Raw genomic sequence first — 18,847 nt, 5'->3', positions numbered from 1 at the left:
TGAGCATGAAAATCTCACTTCCTAGTGTATGTAGCATGTATACTGTGAAGCTTTATGCCATCTTAGAAGCTCTGCAGTTTGCACTGGGTGACGAAAGAAACCATTTTCTTATGTGTACCAACTCGTTAAGTTCTCTCCATTCTATTGAAACCTGTTTCTCGCAACACCCACCGGTGCAGCAGATTCATGATCTTCTAGCCAGGGTAAGTGATGCTGGCTTCCAAGCCACGTTGACCGGACGAGTTGGCCGTGCGTGTAGAGGCGCGCGGCTGTGAGCTTGCATCCGGGATATAGTAGGTTCGAATCCCACTATCGGCAGCCCTGAAAATGGTTTTCCATGGTTTCCCATTTTCACACCAGGCAAATGCTGGGGCTGTACCTTAATTAAGGCCACGGCCGCTTCCTTCCAACTCCTAGGCCCTTCCTATCCCATCATCGCCATAAGACCTATCTGTGTCAGTGCAACGTAAAGCCCCCAGCAAAAAAAAAAAAAGCAAGCCACGTTGGGATTGTGGGAAATGAACTTGCGGATGAAGCTGCAAAGGAAACGGTACTTTTTCCTCCAAGACCTATGAACGTACCTATTAAGATATTTGTTCTCAGCTATGTCGAACCATCCTGGTGCCCTGGGAATCAAAGTGGCTAGCTATCCGAACTCCCAACAAGCTGAATGCAATTAAGAAGACAACCACCATGTGGCGGTCCCCTTTCCGGCCTTCAGGGAGAAAGGTCATAACATTGTATAGGCTGAGGATAGGTCAGGGACGATATACGCACTCTTATTTCCTAAAGAGGGAAGACCTCCCAGTGTGTTCTTGTGGTGCCAACTTTACTATTGCCCACATCCTCACAGAGTGCACCGATCTCTCTGGCCTAAGGCAGAGCGTCGGCCTGCAGAAAACACTCAAACACATTTTAGCCTTTGACGTGACTACTGCTGATCTTGTCATCCACTTTATGTGTGACAGTGGATTAATCAAGGGTATGTTATTTGCAAGTGTTCTGTTACTCAAGGAATTCACATTCCCTTTTGATTTGTTAGTAATTTTTCGGCTTAATTCAATAATGTTTTTGTTTTATTTGTACTTTGTTTCCAAATTCCTTCATTGAATAAATAATTTTGTTTTATTTTAAATTTCTTTTCCACTTAATTTGTTCAGGAGTTACCCCTTGGAAGACAGGTCTCTTCTTTTTTTTTTTTAATATCACCAAGAAATACATATGAGATGTTATGCTTTCTGTAAATGTCCAATTTAGGTATTTACCTTGCCCACAAAGGCTCGTTTAGAATTCTAAAACTTAAATTACCTAGTTATACTTACTCTTAAAACAAAAATCACCACCACTTTCTTTTGAGCGAATGTATGAGGCACTTATACTACTTGATATGAGATTTCATTTGTTACGTATATCTTTCCCAGGAAACTAGGTTCATGTTTCCATATTTCTGGCATTTTGATATTACAAAATGTTTTTCTTTTATCATTCCACAGGAGTCTGGACTAAAGTAAAAAATATGTACCATAAAGTGGGTACAGCTTAAAATTATTTTTGAAAATTAAAGCAAAACTTCTCAAGATATTGACAATAAACTTTTTGGGAAGTTGCAAGAGGTGTTGCAGAATATGACAAAGCATTATATATTTTTATCAGCCACAAGCTTTTTAATTTATTTCATTTTTCACTGTTCAAAGTCACCCCATGGGTTGGGGTCATTTTGAACATAGAAACATTTGCCTATTCTGTGCAAGCCATACCATTTACTGTTCAATGATACCTCTAGCATATGAAAGAGCATAGTATTTTATATATACAAGTAGTTTTGAAAGTAACTTATTTACAATATTTGAGAATTATTTACGAGTTTTGTTCAACAACCTGAAAACATTTTATACAATCATGACAAAATTTTGCTAATAATGGAAAGGGGTGCTAGCCTACTTATGAAATAAGGAAATTATTTAAAAACAAGCCTTTTCAAAGCCATTCAAGCTAATGGAATAACAGATCACTGATCAACTGATCTGTCAGTGTCGAAGAATATTGAAACCACCATTCAAAGTTGCCCCTTGGAAGACAGGTCTTCATATTTTTTTTTTTTTTTTTTTTTTCACGTCATCAAGGAATACATATGAGATGTTATGCTTTTTGTAAATGTCCAATTTAAGTGTTTACCTTGCCCACAAAGACTCTTTTAGAATTCTGAAACCTAAAATGCTTCTAATACAAGACAAATGTATTTGAGGTTAGGAAAGAACTTACATTTCCCAAAATGTACCTACTTTATTTTCTACAGTTGGTATAGTATGTTATTATTGACTGTTACATCATTTGAAAGTATCGATTATTGGTGATTTTTTTTTTTTGTTCCCTATTTACAAGGTATAGTACAGCATATGATTCTTAAAAAACATTGAATTACTGTTCAAAGTCACCTCACCGTTCAGAGTGCCCCACCTTACGGTATTGCTTAGTGATTTATGCAAGTAGGCCATTATAAAGTATTTTTTACTTCCCCTGAAAATTTTACATTTTGTCACTTCCACCACTTTCCACAGATGGTCCTCATTTATGAACATGCATCATATACTTTCACATTTTTATTAACCTTGTTTTATAGAAACTATTTTTGTATCTATAAACCTAAATAAGTTAAAATGTTGTATTTCGCAATTTAATTTGTCAGGATCACACAAGAGACAAATCAAGTTATAGAAAGTTAGGAACATGAATAGAAACACCCAACAAAGTAAACACCATTGCCTACGCTATAATACAAGGCCTTGAAATGCACTCATGGAAACGAGTGACATCCTAGTTCACCATTCAGCTGCTAGGATCACGTTCTTGCCCTCTTGTATTCGCATGGCCGTATATATCAGTAAGTAAATTATATCCTAAATAAAAAGAACTGAATGTTTTTTCGAGTATTGACAGTGCTTTATTTATAGAGCGGTGCTGCATTGGCTTGGATATGTGATTAAAGTTTCAAAACTTTCTGTCTTCTACTTGAGTGGCTTGAAGCAATGTTGTCTAATAGAGGTCTCACAAATTTTCATAGTAGAGAAAGAGGTGGTTTGTCGTCTTTACACTTTCTACGCTTAATTTCACTGTTGAACATGTCCTTCGAAAAAAAATTTCACCTTTTAGTAACTCTCTTCGGGGCAAGTACTGTGTAGCGGAGGTGACAAATTCTGTCGTTCACTGCAGAACTGCCACAGACGATGATTTTCAGTATCTGAGGGCTCCTCGATCTTGAAAACGAATAAGTAAGTAAACTCGTGTCCTCATCCTGAGGTGGTGCAGCTCTTTTCAGGCCCCCCATTGGAGGTGAGCTGCATGTACCATTTCAACCACGTACCAGCCCTCCTGCCAATTTTAAATTCCTGGTAGTACCAGGAATCGAACTTGGGCCCCCGAGGACGGCAGCTAATAACACTAACCGTTACGCTACGGAGGTGGATTTGAAAACAAATAAGACACAATGTTGGAATTTGAGTAGCTGGAGAACAGATATGTTCTAAACAGCCTTTACAGTCTGTTTGTTCTTTTGCCACACAAACCATAATGACATTTTCCCGCTTGGTGTCTTAGGTAGCTGAAGAAGAGCTCGATTTCATCGCTTGTTACTTTCCTCGTCAATGCATAATGCAAATGTATACTTGTGAGGTATTTTACGCAGGCCACAGTGGATTGGGTAGTCAAGATCTATGCCTGATACATTTCCCCCATGAATCTTTTTTACTTTTCCTGAATGCATTTGAATTTTCTTAATATATGACAGGAAATCATTAATTGACCAACTGAGGCATTCATCTTCAGTACTAAAAGATGCTCGTTTGTTCTCATTTCTGGAATATGTCCCATGCGAGGTGTTGCAGATGTCATGTGCATCAAACAATTTCATAAAATGCTCCATAAAACAAATCGTATTTTTTAAACTGTATTTAATGCTCTCGGGACCAACCACCTCCATACTTTTCAACCAGAGATTATTTCAGGGGAAAATACAATATTTTTAGCTCTTGCTACATTCATTTTCTCAAAATTTGTTGGGCGAATTATTTTTCTGGTTGGTTTCGTAATTTAAGATTTCTGAGTTTGAAGAGGCCTCTCAAATGATCGCCGGTCATGGTAGCATTGTTTATAAAAAAAAGTCCAGTCACAAATTTTGGGATCACCCAGTTCTTATGACGTGCCGGTAACTCAGATCAAAACTTAGTAACAGAGGCCTAATTTCATCAGCTTGAAGTCTTATCTCATGCGTAATATTTCCTCTGTATAATGTTTCGAACATTGAACAATCACTGGAAACTTGTGAAACGAAATTCCACTACCTTTAATTTCTCGTGAATAAACCATGACTGGAACTGTGAATGCTTAACATCAGATGAATACATAATACATTCACAACCAACTCGGTTAATAAACTCGTTTAAAGGTGCAAACCTGGTAGACAGGGGGCAAGAAAGCGATCCTAGCGGTCCGGCATTGAACTTCAGTGTGACCACTTCAATAGCGTTTTACAGGCTCTATTTCCAGGCCTTGTATTATAACGTAGGCAATGGTAAACACAATGGCAGGTCAATGTGGACCGGGCGAGTTGGCCGTGCGCGTAGAAGTGCGCGGCTGTGAGCTTGCATCCGGGAGATAGTAGGTTCGAATCCCACTATCGGCAGCCCTGAAAATGGTTTTCCGTGGTTTCCCATTTTCACACCAGGCAAATGCTGGGGCTGTACCTTAATTAAGGCCACGGCCGCTTCCTTCCAACTTCTAAGCCTTTCCTATCCCATCGTCGCCATAAGACCTATCTGTGTTGGTGCGACGTAAAGCCCCTAGCAAAAAAAAAAAGGTCAATGTGGAAAGAGGGAGCAACCATATTGCTCAACCTCATGTACGTGATGTCACTAATAGCAATAAACAGTTAATTGTAATATGATTTTCTTCCACATCCATCTTATTCACCAGACTTGGTTTTATCAGACATCTGGTTAGTATCTACTGATCTATGCATTTTACATTTCGATTTGAATTCCTCAGCAGTGTCCAAATGCAATGCCTTGTCTATGCAACCATTCTTTTCTGTCCTCAGCTCCTCACTTCATTTCATTTCCATTTCCTTTTATGCACTGCTCTAATTAGCTTTTATGTAGAATTTTGGATCCTTGTGAACTGAAGCATTTTCAAATATTGCAAATGGTTTCAAATTTGTATTGATTCTGATTCCTTGCTTTTTCAATTTATGCATACTTATGCATATTCCATCAGTTATAACTGAAAGAAAACTAATGTGCTACATGAAAGAATTCATGAATGTATATAATGGTACTCTTTTCACAGCATAAATTACATCTAAATTATAAGCTTGTTTGCAATTATTAAATGTCATCTTTTTAAAATTTTTATTAGGAGTTACAACGAAGGCTGGATCAGACTCTGGGTAAACCCGGTAGTTACCTAGCAGGAATTGATCGGTCAGGCAACGTTAAGCCGATGACAATAGGAGCAAGGCTGTACAGAGTGGAGCAACAGGTAAATATACATAGTATTAAATATTGGAAAAGAACAAACTATACATAGTACTTAAATATATCCATTATGTGGTAGTCTGTAATTGTCATCGGCAGTTACTCATTTCCAAGTTTTCAGTTTTCCTGTCTAATAGCTCACTTCAATTCACAGCAGTTTGTGTTTAAATTTCCGGTGACTATACAGGCCAATTCTTGTATAGATAATATATCCACACATCATGCAGCTTAGGGATGGGGGAGATCTTGGCTGGGTTTGGTGATGTTTGTGTTCCTGTCGCTTAATTTCTTCATGTCTGCGGCGTCTTTGTTCGAAGTGTTGAACTGAGGCACAGACAGTTTGCCACCAAACTAAACGGTCCTTGGCAAGTGCTTCACAGGTTTGTGAGTTTATGTCTGTCATTTTTAAGGTTTGTTTCAGTTGGTCTTTGAAATGTCTCAAGGGGGCACCCTGTGGGCTCGAACTGGAACCTTACAGAATCTGGCATGGTAGTTTGGTGTCATTCATATGGTGCCTATGCCCTGCCCATCTAAGGCGATGGCCAACAACCAATGCTTCTACACTCTTTGCACAGGTTTTCTCGAGAATTTCAACATTAGAGACGTAGTTCTCCCGCTTGATGTTCATGTTTGTGATTAATATGTTTATGGCTGATGATGACATTTAAATGTCAAAATCAGCCCCATATTAAATAAATGTTGTAAATAACATCTATACAGCATGTAATTGGTATTGAAAAGGTTGAACCTTATAAATAACTTATCTCTGTGTTCATAGTGGAGCATAGTTTTTGCTGGTGAAAGCACTCCAGCTTTCTGAAGTCATGGCAATATAAGGTCCATGTTTCACAGCCATAGAGAAGTGTAGAGATGACTACAGCCTGGTACACCATTAGTTTTGTGCAAATTGTAAGGTCTTTATTCCTGAAGACTCTGTGGTATAATCGGCCAAAGGCCACAAGGGCAGCACAAAGCCTGTTTTCCATATCTTCTTCTGAAGCATAGCGCTTTGACAAGATACTCCCAAGGTATATGAATTGGTCTACTTGTTCTTGTTTGGTGTTTGAGATGGTAATGTTAAATTCTGGGGTGTTAGTCGCTGGTGCAGGCTGAACAAATACCTTAGTTATTTTTGCTTTGATGGCAAGACCAAAATGTTCATATGCATCCTTGAAACTCTTGACCGACTGTTGCAGTTCCTCGGGTGTAAGAGCCAGTGATGACGTATCATCAGCATACTGCATTTCAGTTATCCTACTAACATTGGTATGTCTATGCAAGTGAAGTCTGCCCAATTTGAAGAGGCCACCATCAAAGCGGCAAAGGGTTGTCTGTTGTTTCATAAAGCATGGCCGCCAGATACAAGGCAAATAGAGCTGGAGCAAGTATGCATATGTGCTTGGGAATGGTTCAGAGAAGTTGTTTTGATGGAGAATCTGTTCAATCATGCCATCATGAAGTGCTTGCACCAGGCCCATGAAATGCTCAGGACAGCCAAAGCATCTAAGAACCACCCACATAGCAAGTCTTGGAACACTATCGAAGGACTTTTCCAGGTCATAAAACATAAAATAGAGAGGCTTCTGTTGTTCTCTGCATTTTTCTTGCAGTTGCCTTGCACAAAGGATCATGTCAATAGTGCTTCTGGTGGCTCAGAAACCTCAGCTGACTCATGGATAGCTCTTTGGAGTGTTGACCATTCTTGTTCGTCATTCATGCATACCAGATTGATTGCCATTTGGTTCATGATCGCATTTTGAAAGCCTGACAATGTGGATTTATCTGAAAGTTTGAAAGTGGAAAACTTGCATCGGGGCTTGGATGCATAGTTGGTTTTTAATGGAAGGAAATTCTGAATTGACAGATAATTAGTTTGTAATCTGTCCAACAATCATCAATACTCCTTGCAGTCTTGGTGATGAGAACATCTTCTTGTCACACTGTCGGATGATGATGTAGTCAAGGATGTGCCAGTGCTTAGATCGTGGGTGCATCCATGTGGTCTTGTAATGGTTAAGTAGCTGAAACTGAGGTATTAGTGATGAACAGCTCATATTCTGCACACAGGCCAAGAAGTAGAAGTCCATTGGCATTGCTATTACCAATACCACGTTTGCCTGTTACATTTCCTCACAACCAATTATCCCTTTCCACTCTGGCATTGAAGTCTCCAAGCAGTAGCTGTTTGTCTTGGTGATGATGGAGTTCAGCTGTTGGTAGAAATGGTTCTTAATTTCTTCTTCGGCTTTCAGGGTTGGGGCACGTACAGATATGAGTGTGATGAACCTGTCTCCAGAGAGTGGTCTGCGTAGTGACATGAGCCTTTCGTTGAATGCAATGTGTGTGAACTGATGATCATTTACCAATTTTGTCTTAACTGTGAATCTAACCCCATGAATACGGTTATTTCTCTCCCTTCATCTGATAGTCTGGTTTTGCTCAGTGTAGCATCATTTATATTTAGTCTAGCAAGCTCATGGGTGATGAGAGTTGTTCGTTGCCATTATCGAGTAATGTTCTGACATTCCAAGATCCAATTATAATTTTATGTTGAATCTGTCATATTTCGACCGCATGTGGGGTTATATGCTGGGTACAGCTGCCCAGCCAGGCAAAAGGGTGACTTTCAGTGTTTAGCCCACATTTTCTAGGGCCTTCCTCATTTGGGGAGAGCAGAGGTTATCCTAAATAGACCTACCCAGACACAGACACAGGACCGAATTCTTGAGTAGTAACCGGGTCTCATGAAGACCGTCACACATCTGCGACCAATGTGCAGGTCCATACTAGAGGCTCCCAGTTTACCTGAAACCTGTCTCCATCATCCTAGCTCCATCGCCATTGGACTTGATCAAAAGTGAAGAAAGTAGCAGGAAAAGTGCCACTGGCATGGATTTGTTTAACGAGGATCCCAAATTGCCAGGAAGTGACCCTCCCACTGTGGTCTCGGAGCATATCCTGCGGCACATGTGAGATGAAATGTTCAGGGTTAGGCACCGAAACTGCAACTGACTGCCGCAGACTCAAGTTATGAATGAGTAGCTCCTTCACAGCCAGTTTGTCTGGCATGACCTCATTCACCTCCACAACAAGTAAGAGGTTCCTCCTCTGCTTGTTTGCCATTGGGTCTTCAAGTGATGGGTCAAAAGTGAAGAAAGTAGCAGGAAAAGTGCCACTGGCATGGATTTGTTTAACGAGGATCCCAACTTGCCAGGAAGTGACCCTCCCACTGTGGTCTCGGAGCATATACTGCAGCACATGTGAGATGAAATGTTCAGGGTTAGGCACCGAAATTGTAACGGACTGCCGCAGACTCAAGTTATGAATGAGTAGCTCCTTCACAGCCAGTTTGTCTGGCATGACCTCATTCACCTCCACAACAAGTAAGAGGTTCCTCCTCTGCTTGTTTGCCATTGGGTCTTCAAGTAATGGATTCCAGTGTCATTTCCTCCACTGAGGGGACCAACACCCCACCTAAGGAAGTTCATCCACCCAAAGCCGTTCGCCCCTTTAGGGAGTCAGGTTATTTACCACTGCCTAACACACAGCGTTAGCAGTTTTACAGCTGGGTGCCAGACCAGCCACCTCTCCTCTTTTCTCATTCCAGACTTGGGACCGGATAATGGCGGAGTTGGTAGTCTGTAATAGAAATATAAGAATTCTTCATGAAGCAGTATGAAAATCAATGCACTTGTCAAATACTATGTGACTAATTTATATTAACCTGTGTGTTTGTGTCCAAGAATGTTTTTGTAATCTACTACCCTTTTCCTCACAGAGATTGGTAGCAAACTAGATTCAGTTTCTGAAGCTTATTTTGATTCATGGTTTCTCCCTATCACTATCTGGCTAATGGTAGTCTTACGTCTGGAGAAAGAGGGAGAGTTTGTATTCAGAATGAAAAATGTATTTACTGGGATTCATTTTCTTCCAAGCTGTTTGGTAAAAATTAAAATACAGTATTTGGAAGCATTCATGATAGTGCAGTCTACTGTATTTACTAACATATAAGATCTCCCTACTTTTTCTATTTTTAAAGCCAAAAACTTGGGAAGGGTCTTAAATGTGCATATTTCTGAAATAAGTAATCTCTCACAATTGCAAATAATCCATAAGCATATAACATACTTCAAAATATAGGGCAATTCAAAATGATGGACACGATTTCATAAATTTATTCTATGAAATCTAATGAACATATACTGTGAGATATGTGCAAAGAAAGGCGAACTCTCAAAGTTTAGTTGAGTTTAGATTTCATCCCACGTGGTTTCATTTTCAGCCATTATGAGCGCGCAGGAAACGAGTAAAGAAAATGGCTGCGGCTGGAGAGCAGATGTCGTTCTGTGTGCTTGATTACCATGTAAATAAGTCTGTGATTAGTGTTCAACAGCATTTCCGTACCAGGTATGGAAGAGACCCACCTACTGCAAAAGCCATTCATGCGTGGTATGCAAAATTCAGAGACACGGGCTGCATCTGTAAGCGAAAGTCGACTGGCCGTCCTTTGACCGGGGAAGAGACAGTGGAATGTGTTCGCACCAGTTCGTGCGGAGTCCGCAGAAGCCCACCTACCGAGCATCGAGGCAACTTGAACTTCCACAGGCAACTGTTTGGCGCATTCTGTGGAAACATTTACAAATGAAACCCTACCGCTTGCAGCTGGTGTAGGCCTTAAAAGACACTGATTATGCTGCTCGAGCGTCCTTTTGTGTTGATTTTCTCCCATTAATGGAAGAGGATGGGTTCTCCGAAAGGGTGATTTTCAGTGATGAAGCGACATTTCACCTTTCCGGGACTGTGAATAGACACAACGTAAGGATCTGGGGAACTTCTAATCCCCATCAAGTTGTGGAACACCAATGCGATTCTCTCAAGGTGAATGTGTTTTGTGCCATTTCCCATGAGAAGGTATATGGACCCTTTTTATTCATTGAACCTACTGTGATATGCTGATATGCTGCAATAATGGCTCCTGCCACAGCTCGAAGAGGATAGTGCAGATTTTATCCTTCAACCGGATGGTGCCCCTCCGCATTACCATGGCAACGTTCGGAGCCATCTTAATGATACATTGCCACAATGTTGTTGGCCACCGCGTTCCCCCAACTTAACCCCATGTGATTTCTTCTTGTGGGGTTTCATAAAGGATCATGTTTATATACCACCTCTTCCACTAACATTGGACGACCTTCGTGCCCGCATCACAGCAGCCATCACAGAGATTGGCCGCGACACACTACACAAGGTTTGGCAGGAGATAGACGATCGGCTTGATGTATGTCGTGTTACATCAGGTACTGACATAGAACACTTGTGATATGACTGAAAAAAACTTTGAGAGTTTACCGTTCTTAGCGCATGTCTCGCATTACGATATGTTTATTAGATTTCAAAGAATGAAATCAGGTCCATCATTTTGAATTGCCCTGTACATTACAAGGCAATTTATTTATCATTCCAGTAAAAATATGCTAATATAAACCATTACATATCAATGTTTCAAGTGATAAATCTACCACAGTTGTTGTCTGGGGTAACTGTGCAACATACAGTAGTTTGATGTGAAGATTGGTGCCTGGAATGAAGAAAAACTTGAGTCAGATTTTGTACTGCCTCAAGGGGTACAATTAAACACATACTAAAAATAATTAAACAAAGGGTGGAAAGCGGGTCTAGGAAATGTAACCTGTTGGAGCAATGAGGTATTACAATATAGAAGTCAAGAATACTTACTAAAACATTTCATCAAAATTAAAATGTAGCAAAAATTAATATCATCTGAAAAAAGGATCTGCACTGATGGAATTAATCCCAAATATAATTAGCATGAAACCCACTTCTGTTTGGAGGAAATATAAGGATAATTAAGGTAAGCATGAGATTTACAAACCTTGTGAATATAAGGGAAATAAATAAAACATTTATTGCAGCAAAATAGCCATACATTAGTGAAAGGTATTATAACATTTTAACACTTGCACCATTGGTCGCATAGGCTCTGATTGATCTAGTCCTCTTGTTGCAGAATTCTAAGTGATATCGTTCACATAACTGTCCACATAATGTACACTTGCATGAGTTTGACGGTTTGTGGTTTGTTGGGTTTTCGCAAATGACATGTTGGAATCCACGTACTGCAAGTCTTGTAAACACGTGCCTCGTCTCAAAATTTGCTGCTGTCCATGTACGATCGATCATGGCTCCAGTTCCATAGAATTCCATGGGTACTTCTTCTCTTTTCCTTATTAGTGTTCTTAGTATGTTCTCCGATGCCGTTGTGTTAAGTAGGGGGTACATTGTCCTTAAATCCTCTATGAGGAAAGTTTCCTGCACGAGAAGGTAGACTAATCTGGATCTTGTTGTTTTTGCCACTCCGATTGCTCTTTTGATGTATGTTGCTTTAACTCTTTCCAGTGTTGCTAAGTTCTTTTCATTCAGATGTGTCCATATAATTTCAATCGCATATGTAAGCACTGGAACGATTTTCGATTTGAAGAGCACCATTGCTGTGTCAAGATTTAGTGTTCTGATGAAGCTTATTTCGTTTATCGCTCTAATTGCTTGTGTCACTTTCTCTATTGTGTGCTTAGTGAAGCATTTTGCAGATGGCTGGAGTGTTATCCCTAGATATTTGTATTCTTTGGTGATAGATATTATTTTCCCTTCTAAGGTGATTCTTGTCGATTTTGGTATTTGCCCTCCTGATCTGAACACCAGATATTATTTTCCCTTCTAAGGTGATTCTTACATGTAATTAATCTCATAATAGAACCGTATTGAGGACAATATATTAAAATTATAAAATCCTTTTAATAACAACCACCTACTCAATACAATACATTACTCATTGAATTATAAAATAATCACGAGGTGTCTTAAATAATGGAACATGTTTCGTTCGACATAGCGAACATCATCAGCCTTAATTTACAAAGATTAGGTCAGGGCCCTGAGCTGAATGATAAAAATTGTTAAAAGAGTGACAGTGCCATAATAAAAAGTAAAATGATAACATTAGACTTGAGTACAGATTAACAGCAAGTATTTGTAGTGGAATAGATTGAACGATGGTAGTCTGTAAAGTTAAAACAAACATGAGGTTGTTAAAGTAAAAAGATATAGATATAGTGGATCTTAAAATATATGTCAATGCGTGAAGCGTGGATTAATTATTGACTATGGAGTTCTTAAATTGAGCAAAACAAAAGTTGAAATAGAGTTTATTGAATAGTACGAGTCAAACTGAACCAGTTAAAAGGCGCATGGCGACGAAACTAAGGTTAAAATGACGTGAACTTCAGTGGTTAGGAATTCTGTAGGAGAGCCAACACAATGCCAGAAGGAAATACAAGTTGAACTAGTCCGTATTTACACGCTAGCAGTAAAATTAATCGTATACAACGTAGGACACCAATGTGGACTCGTTAAAGAGTAACTATAAACTTGAAAGTAGGGAGAGTTCCAGCAAACCAGAGATGGATGGAGCAGATTATGGCACAATTGGAGTTAGAAATCTGGAATGAAAGAAAAGGGAGGAAAAATAAAGTTATGTTATAATGAAAAGAAAAAAAAAAATGAAGGAGGCGGCTTACCCTTGGGACTAGTGTGAGGTGTTCGCTAACGTTAGCTGCGTGAATCAAACTGGCGAGTAACCTTATTGCTGCTTCTAGTGTTGTATGTATGTATACGTAGAGGCGGGGAGTGAGTCATGTGAGGAGGAGGGGTGACCGATTCCTTGGGCGGGTCGGGTATTCGTGGAGGGGGTGTCGCATGAGAAGGCAGTAGAGTAGTAGTTGTTGTATTATTAACAGTTGTATAATTAAAGATTCTCGTAAAGTTATTATTATTTATATTGAAAAGAGAGAGTAGTTCTGGAATTTTCTCGATTATTGGACTTTTAATTTCTGAAGTATCATTTAAATTTTGATGTCCGTTAAAATGCTGGTCTAGGAAAATGTAAATGTTCTCAAACTCTGTCATAAGTTTACTTTTATTGACGTATTTCAAGATTTGAAGGTCTTTTTCAATTGTAGTAAAACTGTGGCCAGTCTCTTCCATATGGGTGCTCATGGTGGAATACTTTTTATGTTTCGAAGCGTTGTAATGTTCAAGGTATCTGGTCAAAAAGCTACGTCCAGTCTGTCCGATGTAGGAGAATCCACAATGGGTGCATTTAAGCCTACAGATACCAGAGTTCGAGAATTTATTGTGATTAATGTTAACTATATTTGAATTGAAGAATATATTACGGTTCGTATATCGGGTTCTATAAGCGATATTAATATCGTATTTCTTTAGAGGGTTAGTAACTTGAAATAGGCCTGGATTTGTGTAGGTGAAGGGAGCATATTTCGTTTTTTTAGGCTTGTCCGGAATCAATTTCGTTGCGGTTTTTAATTTTATCTTGTTAATGATTTTATTAATCACTAAGGGGTTATAGCCGTTAATTTTGGCCAAATCCTTAATATAGTTTAGTTCTTTTTTGCGATTTTCAGTTGTCAGCGGGATTTTTAATGCTCTATAGACACGACTAAAAAATGCAGCCTGTTTATGAGATTGCGGATGTAAGGAATCGTTTCTTATAGTGATGGGAGCACAAGAAGGCTTTCTAAATATTTGAAAAATGAACTTATTATTCTCTCTTGAAACGTTTAAATCCAAAAAGTTTAGAGAACCATTGATCTCGTCTTCCTTAGTGAATTTGACATCATTGTCAAGCTCATTAAGGGATGTTAGCACACTGTGACTATCGTTTTTCTGTGTATCTGTAATGGCAAAAGTGTCATCAGCATATCTCAACCATAATTGAAGACCATTAATATTATTGATTATTTTGTTATTTTCCAAATCATCCATAAAGATATTAGCTAGAATGCCCGAGATCGGGTCACCCATTGCTAGGCCCTTTTGATGATATATTCTGTTATTGAAGGTGAAATAGTTATTATTAAGTACAAATTCTAACAGACTGATGAAATTATCTATTTCGCATTTGCTAAGGTTACTGTGTTTTAAAAGGTTTGATTTAATAATCTTGACAGTTTTGCTTACCGGAATATTGGAATACATATTGGTAATATCATAGGATACCATTATATGATTATGCCCAAGATTGAATTTCGATAATTTTTCACAACAACGGAATTTAAAGTGTTTACTGAGAAAATTATGCAAAAATTTTTTTGAAACTTTGTAAGAAGTTCATGCAGTTGATAATAGGGCGTATAGGTACGTCTTTTTTATGGATTTTTGGCAAAGCTTTTGCAGTTGGAAGTTTCGGGTTCATTATTATAAGTTTTTGATATTCGTGTTCTTGTAATAAGAACGGTAGATTCTTCAATAGGTTCTTCAAACTTCGTTGGATTTTGGGGGTGGGATCTTTATTAATAATAGTAAAACTGCTATTAGCGAAGAAATCTTCGGGTTTTTTAATGTAATCATCTTTATGTAGTAATACTATGGTGGGACCTTTATCAGCTTTAGTGACGATGATATTATTATTATTAATTTTATTTCTTACATCATGTATTTGTTTGCTAAGGGTCGGATTCGAGGTAGTTTTCAGTTCTTTCGCCAGAAAAGGAAGCTTTTTCTTTATTTCATATTTAATGTCTTTATGCACTTCTACGGGGAGTTTTTGAATGTTAGATTCAATTTCCGCGACTGTAGTAATCAGATCGTCGGTTTTTTTTTTTGGTTAGGCCAATTTAATTTCAGGCCTCTATCAAGGAGGGATAGTTCATTATCTGAAAAGTCGGTATTAGATAAGTTCACCGTTGTAGGAAAATGATTTAAGTCGGCGGAAGGGAGGTTAGTTTTACTGTTGACACTACTCTGTTTATTCTTAGTGTTTTGCAATTGTATCAGTTTATTGTCTAATGTTGTCTGTTTCTTCTTCACTATGTCATGTACCTTTTCATTGACAAACCTGGAGTATGAACTCCATTCTAATGGGGACATACTAGAGGATATTTCAAGATGCGTCTTATAAAGCTGTAGGTTTAGGAACGATTTCTTTTTGTAATGCGCCTTGATTTCTTTTTTTTAACCAAAATTCATTAACTTTCTTTTGAGTTTTACGTGAATCGGAAGTCGAAAAGTTTTTTCTTTGAAGGTGTTTTAGAAATTTGGGAATTAGTCCATGCTTCATACATTCTTTTAAAAACTGAATATCTCTAGATATTTTGCTGACCTTGACTTTGAGATTAAGATATCTATTCCTTTTTGTAGCCTGGTAGGCAGCTAAGTTACATGTAATTAATCTCATAATAGAACCGTATTGAGGACAATATATTAAAATTATAAAATCCTTTTAATAACAACCACCTAGTCAATACAATACATTACTCATTGAATTATAAAATAATCATGAGGTGTCTTAAATAATGGAACATGTTTCGTTCGACATAGCGAACATCATCAGCCTTAATTTACAAAGATTAGGTCAGGGCCCTGAGCTGAATGATAAAAATTGTTAAAAGAGTGACAGTGCCATAATAAAAAGTAAAATGATAACATTAGACTTGAAATTGTAACAATATGTACAGATTAACAGCAAGTATTTGTAGTGGAATAGATTGAACGATGGTAGTCTGTAAAGTTTTACTACAATTGAAAAAGACCTTCAAATCTTGAAATACGTCAATAAAAGTAAACTTATGACAGAGTTGGAGAACGTTTATATTTTCCTAGACCAGCATTTTAACGGACATCAAAATTTAAATGATACTTCAGAAATTAAAAGTCCAATAATCGAGAAAATTCCAGAACTACTCTCTCTTTTCAATATAATAATAATAACTTTATGAGAATCTTTAATTATACAACTGTTAATAATACAACAACTACTACTCTACTGCCTTCTCATGCGACACCCCCTCCACGAATACCCGACCCGCCCAAGGAATCGGTCACCCCTCCTCCTCACATGACTCACTCCCCGCCTCTACGTATACATACATACATACAACACTAGAAGCAGCAATAAGGTTACTCGCCAGTTTGATTCACGCAGCCAACGTTAGCGAACACCTCACACTAGTCCCAAGGGTAAGCCGCCTCCTTCATTTTTTTTTTTCTTTTCATTATAACATAACTTTATTTTTCCTCCCTTTTCTTTCATTCCAGATTTCTAACTCCAATTGTGCCATAATCTGCTCCATCCATCTCTGGTTTGCTGGAACTCTCCCTACTTTCAAGTTTATAGTTACTCTTTAACGAGTCTACATTGGTGTCCTACGTTGTATACGATTAATTTTACTGCTAGCGTGTAAATACGGACCAGTTCAACTTGTATTTCCTTCTGGCATTGTGTTGGCTCTCCTACAGAATTCCTAACCACTGAAGTTCACGTCATTTTAACCTTAGTTTCGTCGCCATGCGCCTTTTAACTGGTTCAGTTTGACTCGTACTATTCAATAAACTCTATTTCAACTTTTGTTTTGCTCAATTTAAGAACTCCATAGTCAATAATTAATCCACGCTTCACGCATTGACATATATTTTAAGATCCACTATATCTATATCTTTTTACTTTAACAACCTCATGTTTGTTTTAACTTTACAGACTACCATCGTTCAATCTATTCCACTACAAATACTTGCTGTTAATCTGTACATATTGTTACAATTTCAAGTCTAATGTTATCATTTTACTTTTTATTATGGCATTATCACTCTTTTAACAATTTTTATCATTCAGCTCAGGGCCCTGACCTAATCTTTGTAAATTAAGGCTGATGATGTTCGCTATGTCGAACGAAACATGTTCCATTATTTAGGACACCTCGTGATTATTTTATAATTCAATGAGTAATGTATTGTATTGAGTAGGTGGTTGTTATTAAAAGGATTTTATAATTTTAATATAAGGTGATTCTTGTCGATTTTAGTATTTGCCCTCCTTATCTGAACACCATCATTTCCGTCCCAAATAGCGCAGTAAAGTAAGTTTGGTATAAGGGAAGTAACAAACTTACTTTACTGCACTATTTGAGAAGTGCATATCTGTATCAAAATGCTCACAGGCACTTGAACTTTGGTTTCTTGCTTCAGAACCTGCGTGATATCCCTACTCATGCTTAAAATATCATCATTAAAGGGTTATTGTAAATCACAACAAATTAACGGTTAAAGAAAGTTTGATAATTTAGATAAAGGTTATTAATTTAAAAGAATATAAAGGAGGCTCACTTTGGGTCAATGACTGGAAAACAGGTTGTAGGTTTTCATTTTTCCTAAAGGAGGCTCTAAAAGCATTATCATTAATTATCCGCCAATCCTATACCTGTCATAAGGTGATAGTATATCCTATCATACTCCTTTGTACAGCGAGCTAGTCTCATACTACAGAACCAAGCAAACCATAGACTTCATAAATTAAATATACAGTTACAACAAAAGTTTCCCAATTAGAGTTACAATCTCTATATATATCTCTCCTATACTGCCAGCCAACATTCTGATGGTGAATTTTATTTTCCACCAGCAGGACTCAAACCGACTAACCATGGTGTAAGGCATTATAGACTTGATGCCTTAACAATCAGTTACCAAACAGGCTTACAGTTGTAGTCACTTTTGATTTTAATCATTGAAGTAGCTATTATACAGGGGGTATAATTTAAGATTTTGTAGTGGAGTACCAAGGCGTAGGAGTGCAGAGAAGCAGTGACATCGAGCACAGTGCCTGCAATGCCGAGTGAACTTAATAGTCTCAAAGAAGCGGCATGATTATGCCCATAGAATAAACAAAACTGATCTCACCAGATATGTACATGGTCAGAACAAATAAATAAATAAATAAGTAAATAAACAATAAGTAAATAAACTAGTAAATGAAACCGAGCTCACCAGTATTTACAGAAAATGTTGAAAGTGATCTCCTTCAGCTGAAATGCTAGCTTCACATCTTGTAATGAGATTTTGAAACACACTTTGCAGCTCATGGACACTGATGGAACACAGTGTTCCTAATTCCAATATTTAATTCTTCTGCAGTTTGGAGATTATTCCTGTAAACTTTTCATTTGAGATTTCCCTATAAATAAAAGTTACAGGTGATTATCAGGTGAATGAGAGAGGCCTTTACTGATGATCTTATCATCATCAAACACTTCCTGCAACCATCACATAGAGCTACACGCTGTATGCACCATCCTGCTGGAAATAGCCGTACCTTCTTTCTTCTTCAGTCAGTTCAGCAGAAAAATCATTTGAGAATGTTGTGAATATAATGGTCGGAAGTATTCATGTCCTGAAAAACTATCGGACCGATAATTTGTTGGGCACTAATAGTGCACCATATACCCATCTTC

General features: G+C 38.0%; 1 protein-coding gene across 1 annotated transcript in view; it reads left to right on the top strand.

Annotated features, from left to right (window-relative positions):
- Window positions 1-18,847, top strand: part of LOC136857683 (potassium voltage-gated channel subfamily KQT member 1) — a 266,956-nt gene that overhangs the window by 241,576 nt on the left and 6,533 nt on the right. The window contains exon 10 of the mRNA XM_067136536.2: window positions 5,410-5,532. Within this exon, the coding sequence (XP_066992637.2) occupies window positions 5,410-5,532 (123 nt within the window). The remainder of the gene's footprint in view (window positions 1-5,409; window positions 5,533-18,847) is intronic.

The sequence above is a fragment of the Anabrus simplex genome, chromosome 1 (assembly GCF_040414725.1).
Source record: "Anabrus simplex isolate iqAnaSimp1 chromosome 1, ASM4041472v1, whole genome shotgun sequence".
NCBI lineage: Eukaryota > Metazoa > Arthropoda > Insecta > Orthoptera > Tettigoniidae > Anabrus > Anabrus simplex.
This window is presented reverse-complemented; position numbering and strand designations above follow the sequence as displayed.